This window comes from Coffea eugenioides, chromosome 4 (genome assembly GCF_003713205.1).
Source record: "Coffea eugenioides isolate CCC68of chromosome 4, Ceug_1.0, whole genome shotgun sequence".
Lineage (NCBI taxonomy): Eukaryota > Viridiplantae > Streptophyta > Magnoliopsida > Gentianales > Rubiaceae > Coffea > Coffea eugenioides.
Window position 1 is genome coordinate 40,515,281 of NC_040038.1, and position 20,689 is coordinate 40,535,969.

Consider the following 20,689-nt stretch of genomic DNA (forward strand, 5'->3'; position numbering starts at 1 on the left):
TATAACTGCAGATTATAGCAAACTACACAGGCCAATGAACCAAAGATGGTGAATTAGAGCACAAAACTGCAAATGGAAAATAAATGAAACGGAAAATTTTAAAAAAAAATTAAGAGCCTCATTTGCTGCGATGATCTTAGACATAATCATATTATCACATCATAATACGTGCAACATATATATATATATATATATATATATATATGCATCATTGGCAATCTTTTCTTGGTCAATTAGAAGAGTGTTGCTAGAGAAAACAAATTGACAAATTGGTTCTAACAAATCTATCTGATTGTTCTTTGTGTGGGTGCCTTTTGTTTCCCTCTTCAGGGAAGGGGTTTTCTAAGAAGAGCAACACTGAAAAAAATGCTTCAAATATTTTGCAAGATTCTGTATGGATATTAGCCTCAGCTACAACTTGTCAAAGAAATCGTTACAGATGCATCACAGGGAACAATGCCGCATTTCAAGAAATGATTAGCAACTAGTTGGATGAAATATGTGGAAGCAAAATTAAAGAATTGGTACAAGGAAGAAAGCAAGAAGGAAAAAAAGAGAAAAAGGAAAACAAGAATTTTAGGTGGCAATTTTGGGTTATCCAGAAGAATGTGCAGAATTATTGAGGGTTATCCAGAAGGAGGGCTCTTGGTTTTTTGGATAAGCCCTACTTATTTGGATAATCTGTCATCAGATGAAAAAATTTGTGTTATAATAAGGGAATCTTTCAAGGATTTATCCTTATCTTGTCTGACGCGTCATGTGCCGTAAAGACATTACTTTGAGTACATGACCATCTTTCTCATAAATGATGATTATATTATATTTTCCCTTAGATTTCGCGTAGAAAGATGCCACCACCAAAGTATGCATGGCCCTGGTACTTCATATTGGTGACCAAAATTCTCCAGATTTTGAATGTCCTTGATGAATAACACAGATAATTACTTATGTTGCAGACCGGCCTTCCACAAATTTTTGTTAATAGATTAGAAATTCATCCTTTGCAGCTATATCCTCAGTTCAGTTCCAGTTGAGCATTCCCTTATAATTTGGTTCCAAGACATTGTTGGTGTAATTGATACACAAGTACACAAAAGTGCAGAAATTTGAATTATACAAATCTCACTTAGAAAGTGGGATTAAAGATGTTGGTTGATCTGGAGGGCGTGTTTGACACTATTTTTAAGGTATTATTTGCCCCACTACACATAGTATCTGTTATAGGATTATGGTAAATTACCTCTAAAATATAACAAGATTTTGGAGAAACTTGATAGCAAATGTCAAGATTTCTCTTACAAAGAAGAATCAAAGTTCTAGTTAGTTTATGCGTTTGAGACTTGTCAGTTTTGTAGTGAAGAGATAACCCAAGGGTCACAAGGTATTCGGCCACTATTTTACATGTTTATGGACATTGATAGGCAATATTAATCCCCTTCAATGGATAGAAAATGCCAAAACCATTTCAGAAACTTTTGGCTTCCAATAGATCCTTAAGTTACCAGATTCTTTGTTCTAACAAACCTCATTTCTATTTCATTCACAAGCTATATAGTGCAGTGATCCATCCAACTGTATCTTTTGTTTATAATATTTGGCTTAGTTTCTCATTGCTATAGACAATGGACAACCATAGCAGTAATCAAACATGCTTGAAAATTTCAATTCATAATTTGATTTCTTGTTTGCACTTAGGCTAGCCGGCAACCTTTGATTTTCTTTGGCGAAGACCAGTTCCTTGTATGTGCCAATTCCAAGCCAACAAATGTTTCTGATGTTTATTGGACTTTTCTCATGGAAGAGGGAAGGAAGGTTGAGTTTCTATGTGTTTATGCCACTTCATTCAACTTATCTATCAACCTGTCTGCTGTCTAGAAACCTTAATGCGCGTGGAGCCATTAGCCATGGCTTCAAAATCAAAAGACACTTACACGCATGTAAGTGTCATTTTCAGCTCTTCTTATTGTTTTCAAATTTATTGTGATTGTTTTCCTGAAACAATACAACAGATCTTAGACTCTCCAAATTTGAAATTGAAGGTATGAAATTCAATAATGTCGGTGTGGAATTCACATCTGACCGACTCGCAATTCAAAGTTGAAAAGCCATGTTATTGAAGGTAAATTTCAAAGGGTTAAATGCAGAAAGCCCTCACAGAATTATTGTATCAATTGCATTTTATACCCTAAAGTATTTTAATAGACGCTTTATGCCCTTGGTTGATTGAAAAATGATAAAAAAAAATATTAACTCTATCCAAGTAATTGATTAAGTGACTGAGTTAACCTGTATTAAAAATTTCAAGTGGCAAAAATAGCCTTTTAGTAAGAAAAAATTTTCACATCAAATAGACTAATTATTCTCACTTTATAATAAAATTTAAGTGAAAACATATATGTCTGACAAAATTAAAAAAAAATTGAAGGATTGATGTTACAATTTCTAAAGTCTCATAATTTTGTTCCAATGCAAAAATTTGCCATGTCTTCATGTAATAGCAAAAATCATTTATAATCCCACAAGAATTTAAATGAAGTAGTACCCCAAAATGTTTACGTGAATTTAGCTCAATAATAGCAGCAAAGGTTCACTACTATATTGAAATTAGAATTAACATATTGGTAAACAAATTATTGGGCTTAAAAGTTCAAAAAATAGAAACCAAAAATTTTCAATTAGTTGTATACATATAAAAAGAAATCAAAAGTATAGTTTCAAATTAAAGGAATAATTGTTATTCAAAATGACCCCATATATATTTTTACAGAGATAATATCAGAAACCTCCCCTAAAATTTTCTCTTAATAGCACTTGGTACCCCTAAGATTTTAAAAATATCACTTACCTTCCTTACTTTTGTTATTTACGTAACAAAATTTTTTTAAATCCTAAACTGCCATTGTTGCTCATTTTACTGAATAAAAATACTCCTAGCAACTTAATTGTTTGGATTGTAAATTATTTGAGATATTTTTACTGTAACACTTTTTATGATGTGATGTATGTGAGATAAAAAGGTAATTGGAAAGATAAAAAACTGTATTGGAAATTGTAATGGTGATGTAAGCAAATATATTTGGGAAAATAACCCACTATCCAAACAAATTTGTTTATTCCTGTTGCGGAAGCCCTACCAAAGTTAAGGTATAACGAGTAAATTATTGTACCTAAAATTGCAAAATGGTAATTCCCAGGAAATATTTGGTGAGGCACACTGGCCTGCTTAAGTACCAATTTCCTAGACAGAATCACCTATATATGCACTTAATTGCACAATAACTCACTACAAATATACCTACAAATATAGCTACTAAATAGACAATAAAATAGAACACCAGAATTTAACGAGGTTCGGCTAATTTGCCTACGTCCTCGGACACTACCGACAATTTAATATTTCACTAGAAGAAATATTACAAAGAGAGAGAAGAAAGCAAGTTATTGGCTCTTGCTTGGTGTACTTGAATTGGTTTGTTTGAGAGCTATTTATAGTTCTCAAACAACCTCTCAAATGTTAAACTTAACCGATGTGGGATTTAGAAACTTAGGCCAAAGAATTCAAAGTCCTCAATTTTGGCTTGAAAAAGTCATCAATTGAGGCTTGGCTTTGAATTCAACAAATCTCCACCTTGGCATAATTTCTAATCCCACCAAAAATACAAATTTTTTTTCCCTCAAATTCGGTGGTGTCTTCAAATGCGTTGTCAAGCGCCAATCTTCAAGTCGTGCACAACATTTATCAAATTCAAACAATGTTGGAATTTGATAGTTGTCACAACCTTCGTAAGCATATCAGCAGGATTCTCCTTGGTCTGAATCTTTTGAAGTAGTATCGTACTATCTTCCAAAATCTTCCTCACAAAATGATACCGTACGTCGATATGCTTCGTCCTTGCATGATAAACTTGGTTCTTTGCTAAATGAATAGCACTCTGACTATCACAATGAACTTTGATAGACTTCTGTCCAATTTCCAATTCATCAAGCAATCCATGAAGCCAAATTGCTTCCTTAACAGCTTCCGTAACTGCCATATACTCCGCCTCTGTAGTAGACAAAGCAACTGTTGACTGTAAGGTAGACCTCCAACTGACTGGTGCCTTAGCAAGTGTAAAAACATACCCAGTCGTTGATCGACGTGTATCTTGATCTCCTGCGTAGTCGGAATCACAATATCCAACTACGCCTTGACCAATCTTCTCATCCCGCTCAAATACTAATCCAACATCTACGGTGTTCAAAATATACCGTAAAATCCATTTCACAGCTTGCCAATGCTCCTTGCCAGGATCATGCATGTACCTGCTCACAACTCCAACTGCTTGTGAAATGTCGGGCCTTGTACACACCATAGCATACATCAAGCTACCCACCGCATTTGCATACGGTACCTTTGCCATATATTCTCGTTCTGCATCATTCTTTGGAGATAACGATGCACTAAACTTGAAATGAGGAGCAAGTGGAGTACTAACAGGTTTAGTCTTTTCATTCATACCAAACCTCTTTAATACTTTACTAAGATACTCTTTCTGTGTCAAATAAAGCCTCCCCAATCTTCTATCTCTACTTATCTCCATGCCGAGAATTTTCTTGGCTTCGCCGAGATCCTTCATTTCAAACTCCCGACTCAAATGAGATTTCAATTTTTCAATCTCACCTTGATCCTTGGAAGCTATCAACATATCATCAACATAAAGAAGAAGATATATGTAGGATCCATCTCGTAGCTTGCGCAAATATACACAATCATCATATTTGCTTCTTGTGTACCTTTGCCCCATCATAAACTTGTCAAATCGCTTATACCACTGTCTTGGAGACTGCTTCAATCCATACAACGATTTGTCAAGCTTGCATACCATCTTTTCTTTACCAGCAACTTTGAATCCTTCTGGCTGAGTCATGTAGATTTCCTCTTCCAAGTCACCATGTAAAAACGCAGTTTTTACATCTAATTGGACAAGTTCCAGATCCAATTGTGCTACCAAAGCCAATAAAATTCTGATGGAGGAATGTTTCACGACTGGAGAAAACACTTCGTTGTAATCAATTCCCTCCTTCTGAGCGTAGCCTTTAGCCACCAATCTTGCTTTGTAGCGAACACCAGACTTGTCAGGAAATCCTTCCTTCTTTGCATATACCCACTTGCATCCGATTGCCTTCTTTCCCTTTGGAAGACTGGTTAGCCTCCATGTTTGATTCTTATGAAGGGAATGTACTTCTTCATCCATTGCAATCCTCCACTTTTCTTTATCCGAACTTTGAGCTGCTTCATTGAAAGTGGCAGGAATATCAACATTTATGGTTGGGGATGCATAGGCCACTATATCAGCAAAACGAGCAGGTTTTCTGATTGTCCTCTTTGGCCTACTGGTTGCAATTGATTCATGTTGCTGTGAAAGTTCTTCAACTGGAACATTTTCTTCAGTTGATTCTTCTTCTACCATAGGAGTCCTTTCATCTACTCCGATATCCACTGCTGGTCTGATAATGCTTCTTTCAAACTCCATCTGCTTAGGAGTGCTCTCCACCTGTTGGGGAGTACTATCATTCTGCTGTACATCTACCTTTGTTAACATGGTAGATTCATCAAAGGTGACATCCCTGCTGAAAACTATCTTTTTCGTTTCGGGACACCAAAGGCGATAACCTTTAATGCCTGTTGTGATCCCCATAAAGAGCGCCTTCTTCGCCCTTGGATCCAACTTTGATTCTTTAACATGATAATATGCAGTAGAACCAAACACATGTAAGGAATCATAATCTGTAGCAGGTTTTCCCGACCATTTCTCTAATGGCGTTTTGCCGCCAATAGCAATTGATGGTAAGCGATTAACGAGGTGATTTGCATATGCTAAGGCCTCAGCCCAAAATTGTCCGCCCAACTCAGCATTGGACAACATACACCGAACTTTCTCCACCAATGTCCGGTTCATACGCTCTGCCACCCCGTTTTGCTGTGGTGTATCTCTGACTGTGAAGTGCCGAACAATGCCTTCATTTTCACAGACCTCCATGAACGGATCACTAGTGTATTCACCTCCGTTGTCTGTTCGAAGGCGTTTGATCTTTCTTTCTGTTTGAGTTTCCACCATCTTTTTCCACTTGATGAAAATTCCCAATACTTCACTTTTCGCCTTCATAGTATACACCCATACTCTTCGAGAGAAGTCATCGACAAAGGTAACAAAATAATTCTTGCCTCCCAAAGAAGTTGTTTTGGAAGGTCCCCACACATCAGAGTGCACATAATCCAAAATACCCTTGGTATCGTGAATTGCAGTGCCAAATTTTACCCTTGTCTGCTTTCCTTTGACACAATGCTCGCAAAAATCTAACTTGCAAACACTGGCTCCTTTTAATAGTCCTTGATTCATCAGAAGATTCAAAGATTTTTCTCCGGCATGCCCTAAGCGCATATGCCATAATCTGGTTACTTTCAATTCTCGATCATCACTGGAAGCCACGGCCGCTACTCCAACAACTGCATTACCTTGATAGTAATACAAGTTATTATTTTTCCGGATTCCTTTCACCAGCACCAATGCACCTGAAATGATTTTCATCACTCCATTATATGCCGACACCTTGTAGCCCATTGATTCTAGTACTCCCACAGAAATGAGGTTCTTTTTCAATTCTGGCACATATCGGACATCAGTTAGAATCTTAATTGATCCATCCTGATTCCTCAGCCGAATTGAACCAACCCCATTTGTTGCTAATGTGGTCTCATCTGCCGTGTAAACGACTCCACCTTCTTTTTCCTTGAAATCAAAGAACCATTCTCTATTGGACGTCATATGATGGCTACAACCTGAGTCCAATAGCCATGTACTAGAATGACCAGTAGGCATGACAGCTAATGAAAAATCTGAGTTTTGATCAATGCACTCAGATACATTTGAATCCGCAATAGCTTTTTCTTTGTCAGGTCTACCCTTCAGTTTTGGACAGTCCTTCTTCCAGTGCCCTTTCTCTCTGCAAAAGGCACACTCATCTTTACTTAGTCTGGCTCTTGACTTGGATCTTCTTCTCGTCCCCTTTCTCTGGTTTTGTGAGCGTCCTCTAGTTACCAGAGCTTCTGCTGCTCCATCTCTGCTATTTTGCTTGTCTTTTCTTCTGAGCTCATAGCTGTACAGGGCAGAGCTAACTTCACTGAGGGACACCTCAGCTTTCCCATGGAGTAGAGTTGTTTCAAGATGCTCAAACTCCTCAGGAAGAGATCCCAACAACATGAGAGCCAAATCTTCGTCTTCAAATGTCACATCTAAATTCATCAGATCAGTGATTAACTGATTGAAATTAGTGATGTGATCACTTAGAGTTGTGCCAGGAACATAAGTGAAGCGAAATAAACGCTTCTTCATGTTGAGCCTGTTCTGACAATTTTTCTTCAAGAACTTCTCCTCCAATCCAGTCCATAATTTATTTGCAGAGGTTTCTTTTGAGAACACATATTTTTGTTCCCTTGAAAGACACGATCGAATTGTACCACACGCTAAACGATTTAGCGTCCTCCATTCCTTCTCTTCAATCTCTTCTGGTTTCTCTTTTTCGATGGCAATGTCTAGACCTTGATTAAAGAGCGCGTCTAGAATCTCACTTTGCCACATGCCGAAATGACCGGTACCATCAAATGTCTCCACATTTAATTTTGTATTCGTCATAACATTTCTCGCCATAATAGATAATGACGAGCTTGTTGATGCTTGCATTGTAGATGAAGATCTACTTTCGGCCATCTCTACAAATTATATTTAGTAGCTCCTAAATGTAGAGTAACAATAGCCCAAGAAATCTTTTCTGATGTGGAAGATCAGACCATGCTGCAACCACAGAGCATACTAAGAAACCTCGAGCTCTGATACCAATTGTTGCGGAAGCCCTACCAAAGTTAAGGTATAACGAGTAAATTATTGTACCTAAAATTGCAAAATGGTAATTCCCAGGAAATATTTGGTGAGGCACACTGGCCTGCTTAAGTACCAATTTCCTAGACAGAATCACCTATATATGCACTTAATTGCACAATAACTCACTACAAATATACCTACAAATATAGCTACTAAATAGACAATAAAATAGAACACCAGAATTTAACGAGGTTCGGCTAATTTGCCTACGTCCTCGGACACTACCGACAATTTAATATTTCACTAGAAGAAATATTACAAAGAGAGAGAAGAAAGCAAGTTATTGGCTCTTGCTTGGTGTACTTGAATTGGTTTGTTTGAGAGCTATTTATAGTTCTCAAACAACCTCTCAAATGTTAAACTTAACCGATGTGGGATTTAGAAATTTAGGCCAAAGAATTCAAAGTCCTCAATTTTGGCTTGAAAAAGTCATCAATTGAGGCTTGGCTTTGAATTCAACAATTCCAAGAAAGACTAGCAGCTAAAAAATAATCTCGTGTTGGCCATAAAATTATATATTTGGAAAACAAAAAAGATATTTGTAAAAAAATATACTAGCATTAATTTCGAGTCTATATGCTCAAAACCAATTTCTTATTAATCTTATTTTTGCCCCAGCCTCTTCTCAACCCTTGGCTCAATCCTTTAAGTTGAAGTAAATCATTATAACAATTAACTCAAAATAAACGAAGAAATCATACCCCACTTTATCACAATCATAAAATGAAAAGATAAAAAAATTTAATTTACTATAATTTGCAAATAAAAAATTGCATAATCATCCAAAAAAATAAGTAAAAGAGAATATTAGAGAAAGGGAAAAGAGAAGAAAGTGATCTTCATTTCTTTTTCTTTAATTTTTTGAGTTTTATTTGTTTGATATGTAAATTATGTATCAAGTCAGGGTTAACATAATCATTTTGTAATTATTAGGGAAAGTAATTTTTAGAACTTTAGAGTGCTAAGTGATATTAGGAGAAATCTCAAAGAAGGTTTTTGATGTTATCCCCTTTTTTATACGTTTTTAATTAGACTTTTGTTATGATGTAAAAGTTAGTTTGTTGAAAGTGAGTTTTTTGCCAACCGAAGGATATTTTTGCCACTTAAACTTTTTTTTTTTTTTTTAACCAACGGCAACAAGCCACTTAAACTTTCAATAGATGGTAAGTTTGTCATTATATTAAGAGTCTGTCTAACGGGTACCCAATAGACACTCAATAAGATATATTTCAGGTGTTATATTTTTTAAAATGTAAAATTAATTAGGAATGGTATATAAATATAAGAAAGAGTAGATAAGATTAAATAGAAAAAGTATATAAATATAAGGGATGGTAATAATTATTAGTATGTGTATATACATGGCAAATTAGGTGAATTTTAGGAAAACCCTTTCACAAATTAAGTAAACGAAGTTAATTTTTCTATCATTTTTAGTTAACTTAGGATGCAAAGTGCCTATTAAAATAGTTAACTCCTATAATAATTCGTGGGAGGTTTCTACATTTTACCCAGTTTCAAAACACAATCATATATTATTATTATTATTATTATTATTTTGGTTGGTATGCCCAAAGCTCTACTTGGCATTCTTTTCTTTATTTTTCACATGGACATTGGACCTCCAGATGAAAGACATAGAAGCACAATTTTAAATTTCAACTGACAAACCATTTTCTTGTCAGTCAAATTTCCACGCTTAGACATAATCGATTTCTCAACCTGCCAAAAACTTTTGACCAAGAACAGAGAAGCATGCTTCTTGCATAGAAGCATGATTCTTGTTTTGAGTGTGATTTGCAAACCTATATCAAGTTTGACTAGTAACAGAATTCAATGCTAGCAATTGTTTTCTCTTTTTTTTTTTGAATAATTTCAATTTACAGGCACGTAGGGAAAAAAAATTAGCCACATAAACATTAATTAAGTTGAACTGCACATATATCCATGCTGAAGTTAGTTGCCATGATAGTCAATTCTTTTTATTAGAGTAAAAGATCTTCATCAGTATTGATTTTATTGATTAAATAATGCTCCTTCTATTTCTTAAGTTTGAATTCTACTCTCTCAACTACCACCTTGAATTCCTCACATTTCTTTACTTTATCAGCATTATCTTTTGTTGAAAATATTGCTTCGAATTGAAAGTTAGATTATTCTCGAAAGTACCAGTTGGGATGGGAATTCGAATGCAAAGAAATTTGCCTTGAAATAATTATTTTTGAAAGAAAAACTTAAATATTATTAGATATAAGAGGGTTACATATTACAGTAGCCTAGCTTCCTTATCTTATGTACAGTAGTGATTTAATATATATCAGTCGAAAAGATGATTAAAAAATATAAATTTTTTTTAAAGAAAAAATGACAATCCAAACAAGACCTGCTAGTTTCACATGATCCCTATTAACCTTTTAAAAACTAACCTGTCTAAAGATCGAAACTGACTTACAGATATCATCAATCTAGAATAGACCCGGAAGTAGGCATGGCCATGGTTCCATTTGGAACTGGGAACCGGACCGGAATCGGACCGTTTGGAATTGGACCAGAACAGGAACCAAAACCATGGAACCAGAACCGTGGTAGAACCTTGGATAAAGGTTCCGGTTCTGGTTCTCTAAAAAATAGAACCAGAACCAGAACCGCCGGTTCCAGAACCGTTAAAAATAATTAATATAAGTAGTGAGATAATTAAAAAAAATTGTTGTGTTTAATAGGTTTTAAGAAAGTTTAAATTTTATGAACTTTCTATATATTTTATTAATTATTTAATTCTTTCTATTCATCTAATATCTATCATTATAATTTGTAAGTATTAAATTATTACTTACATTTTTTTTTTTTGCTATCAAATGACAAGTTTTGATGGTAGTAGCTCATCTTCAAAATCAAGCAAGCAAAAAAATATTTTTTGCAATATTTCTTCAAATAGAATCTTCAACATTGATGATTGTCCAACTCAAGAAACTCAACACATGACAACCATTTGATAGTGTAATGTATTTTTTAATTTGACAATGTAATGTACTTTTCATAAAATTTATATTATCTATTTATTACTTCTAACTTTGTAGAATAATAGTAAAATTAAAATATGGTCTTTATTTTGTATTTATTTTTATACATTTTATTTGAAATTTTAAATATATTGTTATATTCGTATTAAAATTGGTAAGGATAAGGAATTAAATAAAATTGTATACAACTATATAGAATCGGAAACCAGAACCATAAGGAACCAAAATCAGAACTATGCGGTTCTGGTTCTACCTCTTTGAAGAACCAGAATCGGCGGTTCTGGAACCAGAACCAGAATCATCTTATATGGTGCGATTCTGGTTCTACCTCTTTGAAGAACCAGAACCGGTGGTTCTGGAACCGTGGCCATGCCTACCCGGAAGTAATTGAAAAAAGTAAGTTTCACTTGGATTAGCTGTTTTTTAGGGTATTTTTAAAATATATTTATTGTACTAGTGTATATGAAAATTTTTTTATTGTGGATGTTTTTCATGATGTTTTTGAAAAATATTTTGAGATATTTTTAAAGTTTAAAAATTTTGGTGATATTTTTTTTAAAAATTACCATCACCACGCACCATCCCTTCCCTTCTCTTCCCTCTCTTTCTATCTCATCCTCCCTCCTTCCTTTCTTTCTTCCTTCTCCTCCCCTCCTCCATCTCTTTCCTCCTCCCTTTTTTCATCCCCTCCTCCTTTCCCCTTCCCCTCCCTTTCCCCACCATGCCCTACCCCTCATCTACCCCCCCTTTCCCGGAGGGATCTAGCCAAGGTCACGTCGTGGCCTTTGGTCACGACATCGTGACCAGATTGCGGTCCTTTTAATCGCGATCTGGCTGCAACCAGATCATAGCCTCTAGTTGAGGCCAAATTTAGGAGGGAAGGGGAGCGGTGAGGTATGGCGGAAAAGAGGAGAGAAAGTGAAAGGAAGAAGGGGAGGAGGAAGCGAGAAGGAGAGGAAAGAGGAGAAAGAAAGGATAATAGCGGGGAGTGGGTAGGGATGATACTGATAAATGGAAGAAAAAAATGGTGTAAATTTTATTTTTTTATTTTTATATATATTATATAGATGTGGTATTTTTGGAGTGTTTTTTTGTTTACATATTATTGTAACATTATATATGAAAAACTTGTTTTTCAAAAAATGAGAAATCCAAATGAAGCCAGGAGTGTGACATTAAATATCAAAGAATCTTCAGTTGCTGATCCATTAAGCAAGACATTTCCCTAAATAAAAGTCAATGGGTAACTGGGCATTAATACCCAACCTCTATATTAGGTGCTTAAAATCGTTTCTCCTAAATTTTGTCTTTGTCCCATCTACTCCGCCCTATTTAACTCTCACGTGTATTAATTAATGATTGCTATGGATAAGTCCTGCAATCAATAACTCTTAAAATTTTATTAGGAGATAACTTAGCAGCACAATAAAAGTAGCAGTTAAACAAAAATGGAACAAATTATTTGAAGTGACCAGACGGACGGGACAGAGGCGTTAAATTAGATACTAACAATTGTGTACTGCTATTCTCTCTACAATGAGAGCTTCTCTCTGTAGCTTTTAGAGTTTCCCTCCTCTCGGTAGGAGCCTTATGCTTTTCAAGATCCAAATTTCAAAACTCAAATTTTAAAATCCAACACATTTCTAAAATCCTAGATCCAACATCAGATCACACACAAACAGATCTCAAAACTCAAGATCCCAAATTCTACAAGAGTTCCCACACCCAGCTACCCATCTCATACAAACACCCACATTTAAGCCCCTTTTTCACTCAATTTTTAACAAGACCAGAAAACCAAAAATTGCTTTCTAGGACCATTTAATTCTCGACTATCCTCGCACTAAATGAGGAAATCAGACCAAGATCTTATTCACAATATAAGTGGCAGCAAACTCATGGAGCATTAATTATTCCCAGTCTTGACCCATTACACAAACATCTCACTATTTTCTACTATTGTTAGGTCCTAAGCATCTTGAACACACTGAGATTTTTTTTTGCAGGTTTAATTGAATCTGGCATTCGGATCCAAGTAATAGTAAGAGGCATGCTTCTGTCTGCGAAAATGGAAGATCCTTTGGCAAATGCTTTCCAGAAATTCGACTTGTCAACAACAGAATTAGGAGGCATAGATCTAAGCAACGAAGATGTGGAACAAAGTGTAGAAAGCTACAAATGAAGCTTGGTGGGGAAGCTGATAGGGGACAAAGTTGCTAACTTTGCTGGAATTAAAAAATTTCACCAATCATGATTGGGGCTACCCCAAGAATCTACAAGTGATAGAACTGGGACCAAACTTCTTTCGATTCAATTTTGAGAAGGAAGAGGACAAGAGAAAAGCCCTTATGGACGGTCCATGGATTATGGACAACCAAATCTTGGTGGTCAAAGAATGGTCAGCCAGATGTACACGAAACCCCAGTTTCTTCAGACACCCTCATCTATGGGTCCAAATCTGGAACCTTGCAATACACTGGATGAGTAGAGCTGCTGGTTTCAAAATAGGAGGAATGTTTAAATCGGTAAGAGATGTCATTATACCACCAGGAGGGGAAAAAATAGGAAGACATATAAAAATCCTCGCTGAAGTTGATATCACTTAACCACTAATTAGGGGAACCACAGTGAAACTCAACAGAGAATTGACATGGGTGGATTTCAGGTATGAAAGATGTCTAGATACAAGTGTGGAGTGGTTGGGCATGGAGACAATGTCTGCAAAGAGGAAAATAATGAGGGCCAAAACAACAGAGAAGCTTAGTATGGAGCATGGATGCGTGTTGGAAACATTATGGCATCTCCAGTTGTCAGAAAATGAAGTCCAGAAAAAGCACCTAAAGGAAGAACCGAGACAGCTGAGGAGAGGAGTGGTAAGATGGCAACAAGGGAAGGAACAAAAGGCAATCAACTACTGAGCATCAAAGTAACACCGCTAGGAAAAGAGTTAGAGATGAGACATAGGGCTAGTAGTGAAAGAGAACCTAAAAAGATGCAACAACTAAGGAATGAAATCCTTGCTGAGCACCTTAATCACAATAAGGTGGCGAGTAAGAAAGAGGAAACCAGTGGTCAGGATGAGAAGGAGATAAAACCAAATGGAACCAAAAAGACCATGAGCTCCGGGAAAAACTTAGAAAACAGCCAGGATGGAGAGGAGAAAATGGAACAACATGCAACAGCAATGGTAATAGAGGAGAAAGGCCAGAACATACAAACACACAATATGACCCTCACCACAGTCCCAAGTCCAGAAGAAAGCGAGGAGAATCAGGATAACAAGGATGTGACAAAAGATAGGGCAATCAAGGGAAGGAAGTCATTCAGGAGAACACAAAGGATGACCAAATCCCCACTAAAAGATGTCTCGAACAAGATGATGGATGGGCGGTTGTGAGGAAAGAGGACGAATATATTAGAATTGCAGGAAGTAGATGCAATGGAAGAGGATGAAATTGAAGCATCACGAAGGAAGAATATCAAGATGTAAGTGAATATACCAATAACTCAAGGGGAATTGAAGGCTAGCCCCAGAATGCCTCCATTGTGTAAATGAAGATAGTGGTGTGGAACTGTCGAGGTGTGGGTGGCCCCTTGGCAGTTCCTTAACTGAAAAAGGTTCTGCTCCTGCACTCTCCAAGCATGGTGTTTTTGTGCGAGACCAAAAATCAGGAAAAGTATATGAAGGAAATCCAGAGAAAGATCAAGTATGATAAGAGCTACATAGTCAATCCTAAAGGTAAAGCAGGTGGTTTAGCTCTTTTTTGAAAAGTTGAGCTGAATATTGTGGACATCAATGTCACCAACTTTTGTATAGAAGCATGTATAGAGGATCAGGAATTCAAATGCCAATGGTGGCTAATAAGGATATATGCCAGCACGGAAGACCAAACAAGAAGAGAACAATGGAAGTACATTGAACAAAGGAAGAGAATATGGGGAGATAGGTGGATAGTTACTAGGGATTTCAATGACATAAGGTCCAATGAAGAAAAATGGGGGGATGGGAGTTTTAAAGATTTCAACAACTTCATAAAGGAAAATGAGTTAGTGGATATCGGGTATGAAGGAGTCCATGGACTTAGAGCAACTTGTGGGAAGGGGATGGAGAGGTCAAACAAAGGTTAGATAGGTGTTTGGGAAGTGTAGGCTGGGTGCAACTGTTTGACATATCAACATGCACTCATATTGAGAAAGAAGCCTCAGACCATTGCATTCTTGTGTTAGATACTTACCCAACCAACAGAAAATACAATAGAAGATTCTTTTTTTATCAGAGATGGACTAGGAATCCAGAGTCAAAAGAAGTGATCCAAGAGGCATGGGGTAAAGAACAAAGAGGGTCAAGGATGTTCAAGGTGGCAAGAAAAATCAAAGGATGCAGATTTGCTCTATTGGAGCGGAACAAAAAGATTAGAGGCAATTCGCGAGTAAGAATAAATGAAATCAAGGATCAGCTGAAAAATGCAAAAGCTGGAAAGGATCCAAACAAGAAAAGCTTGATGACCAATTTGAAAATACAGTTGAGCAAGGCATACAAAGAGGAAGAGTTATATTGCAGCCAAAAATCAAGAAGCAGATGGCTAAAAGAAGGAGATAAAAACACAGCTTTCTTCCACCTTAGTGTGATGGCAAAGAGAAAAAGGAACAGGATCAGCTTACTCCAGAAGTCAAATGGTGAATGGTGCATGAATGTCCAGGACATCCAAAGGGAACTTTGCAACCACTACAGAGAACTCTTCACCACAGGGGAGTCCAAAGATATGGAGCGGATCTTAGAAGCAATGCCCCATACTATTACCAAGCAGATGAATGAAACACTGATTAAGCTAGTTGAAGAAAAAGAAATCAAAGTGGCCATTTTTTCTATGCACTCGAACAAAGAACCAGGTATAGACGACATGTCCTCTCTGTTCTTCCAGCATTATTGGCAAATTGTTTAGGTTGACATTGTGAATGCTGTGAATAGCTTTTTTCATAGTGGCAATATCCTCAAATCTGTGAATGAAACTCTCATTACCCTAATACCTAAAGTGGAAAACCCAGTCAATCTAACCAATTATAGACCTATTAGACTTTGCACTGTTTTGTACAAAATCATAGCCAAGATTGTAGCTAATAGGCTCAAGACTGTTCTTAAGCACTGCGTTAGTCCCTCTTAGTCAGCTTTCATTCCGAGAAGACAGATCCTAGACAATGTAGTGATAGCTCATGAACTTATCCATTTCTTAAAAAAACAAAAGAAGAGGAAAAAATGGATTCATGACCATTAAACTTGACATGTCCAAAGCCTATGACAGGGTTGAGTGGACTTTTCTGGGGAGATTGATGATGAAAATGGGTTTCTGCCCAATCATGGCTTGTATTTCCACTATTCCATACTCCTTTAATCTGAATGGCGAGAAAGTATGAAAGGTTAAGTCTAGCAGGGGTATTAGACAAGGTGACCCCTTGTCAACCTATCTTTTTGTTATATGTGCTGAAGGACTTTCTTGCCCAATTAAGAAGGCTGTGGATCAAAAGATACTAATCGGCATGAAAATTTGCAAAGATTCCCATATGGTCTCGTATTTGTTTTTTGCAGATGACTCAATGTTATGCTGTAAAGTCGATGAACAGGAGGCTGTGAAAAGTGATGGATATCTTAGCACGATATGGCAGAGCTTCGGGACAGATGGTAAATTTTGACAAATTTGTAGTCTACTTCAGCAGAAACACACCACAGAGGACCAAAAGGAGAGAGTGCACAGCAATGGACAATATGAAGCAAGCAACCAGTGGCAAATACCTTGGACTACCTATGACCATAGGCAGAACCAAGAATCTGGTTTTTGGCAATATAAAGTGCAAGGTTAATAGCAAGCTGCAAAGGTGGAAACAAAAATTACTGAGTCAAGGGGGCAAAGAAGTACTTGTTAAAGCTGTCATCATGGCCATGCCCTCGTATGCAGTACTTGTTAAAGCTGTCATCATGGCCATGCCCTCGTATGCAATGTCTTGCTTTAGACTCCCTAAAGGTCTATGCAAGGATATCAGCAGGAAAGTTGCCAACTTTTGGTGGAGAAGTGAGGATAACAGAAGGAAAGTGCATTGGGCCAGCTAGAAGAAGTTAGCAAAAGTTAAAGGGAAATGTGGCATAGGCATTCAAGATTTGGAATCCTTTAACTCGGCCCTGCTTGCTAGGCAAATTTGGAGAATTTTAATTGCTCCAAATTTGTTAGCAAGCAAGGTAGTAAAGGTAAAACTATATGAAAAAAGATGGTTGGATAGACAATGACCCTCCACAGTCAGCATCATGGGCTTGGAAAAGCATTCATAGTGCAAGGAAAATTCTTCTGAAAGGCTTGTGGAAAAGAGTAGGGGATGGGAGTAGTATTGATATATGGAGCGACAAGTGGATAACAGGGAGGCCAAATGGAAGAGTAACCACAAGAAAACCAGAAAATTGTGAATTGGAAAAAGTAAGTGATCTCATAGATAATGGGAAATGGAACACAAAAGTGCTACAACAATGGTTCAACACCTCAGATGTAGAACTGATAGCAAGCATCCCCATCAGTTGCTTTAAAAGGAAGGATAGATTTTTCTGGAAACACTCTGCATCAGGAAACTATACTGTTAAATCTGGTTACATGTTGGCCAGAGAGGAAAACGAGCAACAAGGTTTGAAAGAAGCTGAAAGAGTAGAAACAAGTTGGGAAAGAAGCAAACAAAATATGTGGAAAAAGATGTGGGGTCTCAATATCAAACTCAAACACAAACATTTCATGTGGAAGTGTCCTGTCAAAGAGCTTATATACACGCGAATAGGAGAAGGAGACAACATTTGTAATGGTTGTGGTGAAGATATCGAAACCCTAGAACACATGTTTTTCTACTGTCCTGAAGTGCAGAAGGTATGGAAAATTGCTCCTATCAGATGGGATGGTTTGGAAAATCTACAGCACAACATCTGGAAATGGTGGCAAGCAGTTATGAGGACGGGAACAAGGAAACAAGGTACGGACCACATAAATCTCACAGTAACCATATAGTGGTACTGTGGAAAGCAAGAAACAAAAAGATCTTTGAAGAGGAAACAAGAGATGCTCTAAGGACTGTGCAAAAAGACGCAAAAGGAATGGATGGAATTTGATAAAGCAAATGTAGAAGCAGAAGAAACAGGTAGTAGCACTCACACAATTCAGCAACACCAAAGGAAGTGGAAGCCACCTAAGGAAGACGTCATTATAATCAACACAAATGCTGCTATCTCAACTAAGATGATTAGAACTGGCAAAAGTATCATAGCAAGGAACTGGATAGGGAAGATTCTTGGAGCAATGGGACTGGTAGAACACAAAACGGGAGAACCAAGCACTGAAGAAGCTCTAGCTGTAAAAGTAGCATTAATGATGGCCAAAAATGTAGGTTGGACTAAAATAGACGTCCAGACAGACTGCAATGGAGTGGTAGATTAGATAGAGGCAAATGAAATGCCAAAGGGAAATCTAGCAACTATCTTGGAAGACATTGTAGAATTAAGGAAAGTCTTTGAACTGTGTAGTTTTTCTTTTGTCCATCGAACCGGAAATCAATGTAGTTATATGCTAGCTCAATATGCAGTAAAGCTAGTTAATGACTTAAATTGGGAAAATCATTTCCCAGTGTGGCTAACCGACTTAGCTCAAAATTATTTGAGTGCAATTGCCCCTTTTTGTAATTAATCCTTGTAATGTCAAGTGTTAATATAAATCTTGTTATCGTTTGTTATAAAAAAAAAAAATTGTGTATTGCTCTTTTTTGTAATAACGAGGTCCAGCTTTATTATAACCATCGTGGATCCCACGAAATAGCAATTATTATCTACTTTTTTATATCCAACCCACATAAATGCCCACAAAGTTAATAAGGATTAATCATTTTTCCTTTTGGAGTGAAATTTAGGAAGCCAGAGGGAGGAAAAAATTAAATCTAGAACCTCTAAGTCTTGGAGCAGATTAAGCATCTACTTGTCACTCAGGATCACAATTAATTTTCTTTAGCAATTTAAAGGAAACTCTAAGCAAGAAGAATGTTTTTTTTGTTAGTTTAAAGGAAACTTAATGAAGAAGAAAGAGAGAGTTTAACAGATGTTTAGTACGTAAATCTTAAAAGATCTTTTATTTTTTGTCTATTCTCTTTATATGTATTTCAACTATCTTTTAATTTCATATAATTACTTCTCAAAAAATATTACTTTTCTAGAAATGCCACCAAAAGTTCCTAAAAGATGAAATCCAAATAGGAAAATTTTACAGTTACCTAATTGACGTCATACAATTTAAACTAAGTTTGAGATGAAGTGGATTATTGTGCTTCTAGTTTTCTACGTTAGATGGGGGAGTTGAAGAAGTCCAAAAGCTCAAATAGCACTCTAGAGCAGCCGTTTAAGGATTAAAATTAATTACACTAAGAATAGTTTGTAAGTTTAATCATATGATAACTTTTGGTCTTAGAATATCATATAGTTAAACAAAGCTCTATCTAAAAACTAAAAGGATCTTGCCACTACATAGAAATCCAATATCTCTGGGTTCAAGTTGAACCCATTTATATAGAAGTTCAGAAAACTCAAATCGAAAACGAATTTGAAATACAACCAAAAATAAAAATTAACATTTTCAAAATAAATATATATATAAGTTCACGGAGGACTTCCTTCCTCCTATGATTGAAACAGATTTTGGACCACAAAATCCAAATTCATATCCAATTCATCATCCACATTAGGAATGCATTCGAGTTGAGTTGAACTCGAATAGTATACTACTGGAGCTCGACTCGAGGTAAAATAACTGCGCTTGAACTCGAGCTCGACTTCAATTTATCTTATTCAAGCTCGAGTTTAATTAAATCTAATCGAATCAAATCAAAGTCAATCAAGCCTATTCGAGCGTAATCGAATTTAATCGAACCTATTCAACTCTAATCAATCTCACGTAATAAAAATTAATATTTCACATAAAATTTTAAATAAAAGATATTATTAATATTTTACAATAATAAATATTAGTATATATATGTAATATTATAAAAAAACTTGATTAGACTCATCGAACTTTCGAGTACACAATATAGGAAGTCAAGCTTGACTTGTGAGCTCAAACGAGTAAGCTTGAACTAAATCAAAACAAGCTTGAGTCGAGCTATTTGTTCAGCATCACCCTAATCAACGCTAACTTATTCGTCCTATTGACTTACTAATTTTCCAGTTTACGTATAAAAGCTAACTCACGCTATAGGTTACCGAAAAGCTAGCATTTAGTTTAAAAGTTATACTTGCGAAATTTAAAGAATTGGTACAAAGAACAAAGCAAAATGACAAAAGTGGAAAAGAAAACCAAAATTGCCCGCAAGGGGCATTCATACGAAGATCCCAGTTGTATGACTAGTACCAGTACCAGTACCACTGACAGAGTCAGGACCTTTAACCAGTGGAGGCAATATTATACCTTAAAAATAATACAAATATTCTGCAAAACGATATTCAATTTAGGGAGACAATGTCAAGGAGGATAGGATTTTTCAAAATATAGGGGGCAATTGTAAGAAAAATTTAAAACTCTGTCAAGCTTTCTTGACTATTCCAAAAATTTTGTAAAATTAAGGAGGCTGCAAGTTGTTGGTCTTTTGGGGGGGGGGGGGGGGGGGTTTGCTTAAATTTGCTGCAGTATAGCGCTGACCCTGAATATATATATATAATATTCAAAAACTAGTTTTCGTCTTAGA

At 36.3% G+C, this 20,689-nt stretch overlaps 1 protein-coding gene across 1 annotated transcript; it reads left to right on the forward strand.

The window, feature by feature from the left end:
* The first annotated feature begins 16,691 nt into the window (after positions 1-16,691).
* On the forward strand, positions 16,692-17,042 carry LOC113769353. Its single transcript, XM_027313809.1, has one exon. The coding sequence runs from the start codon at positions 16,692-16,694 to the stop codon at positions 17,040-17,042; it is 351 nt and encodes a 116-aa protein (XP_027169610.1).
* Positions 17,043-20,689: the final 3,647 nt, after the last annotated feature.

Bases quoted from the DNA above. Each gene is read 5' to 3' on its own strand.
- LOC113769353 (XM_027313809.1), top strand. From the start codon at position 16,692: ATGGACAATATGAAGCAAGCAACCAGTGGCAAATACCTTGGACTACCT.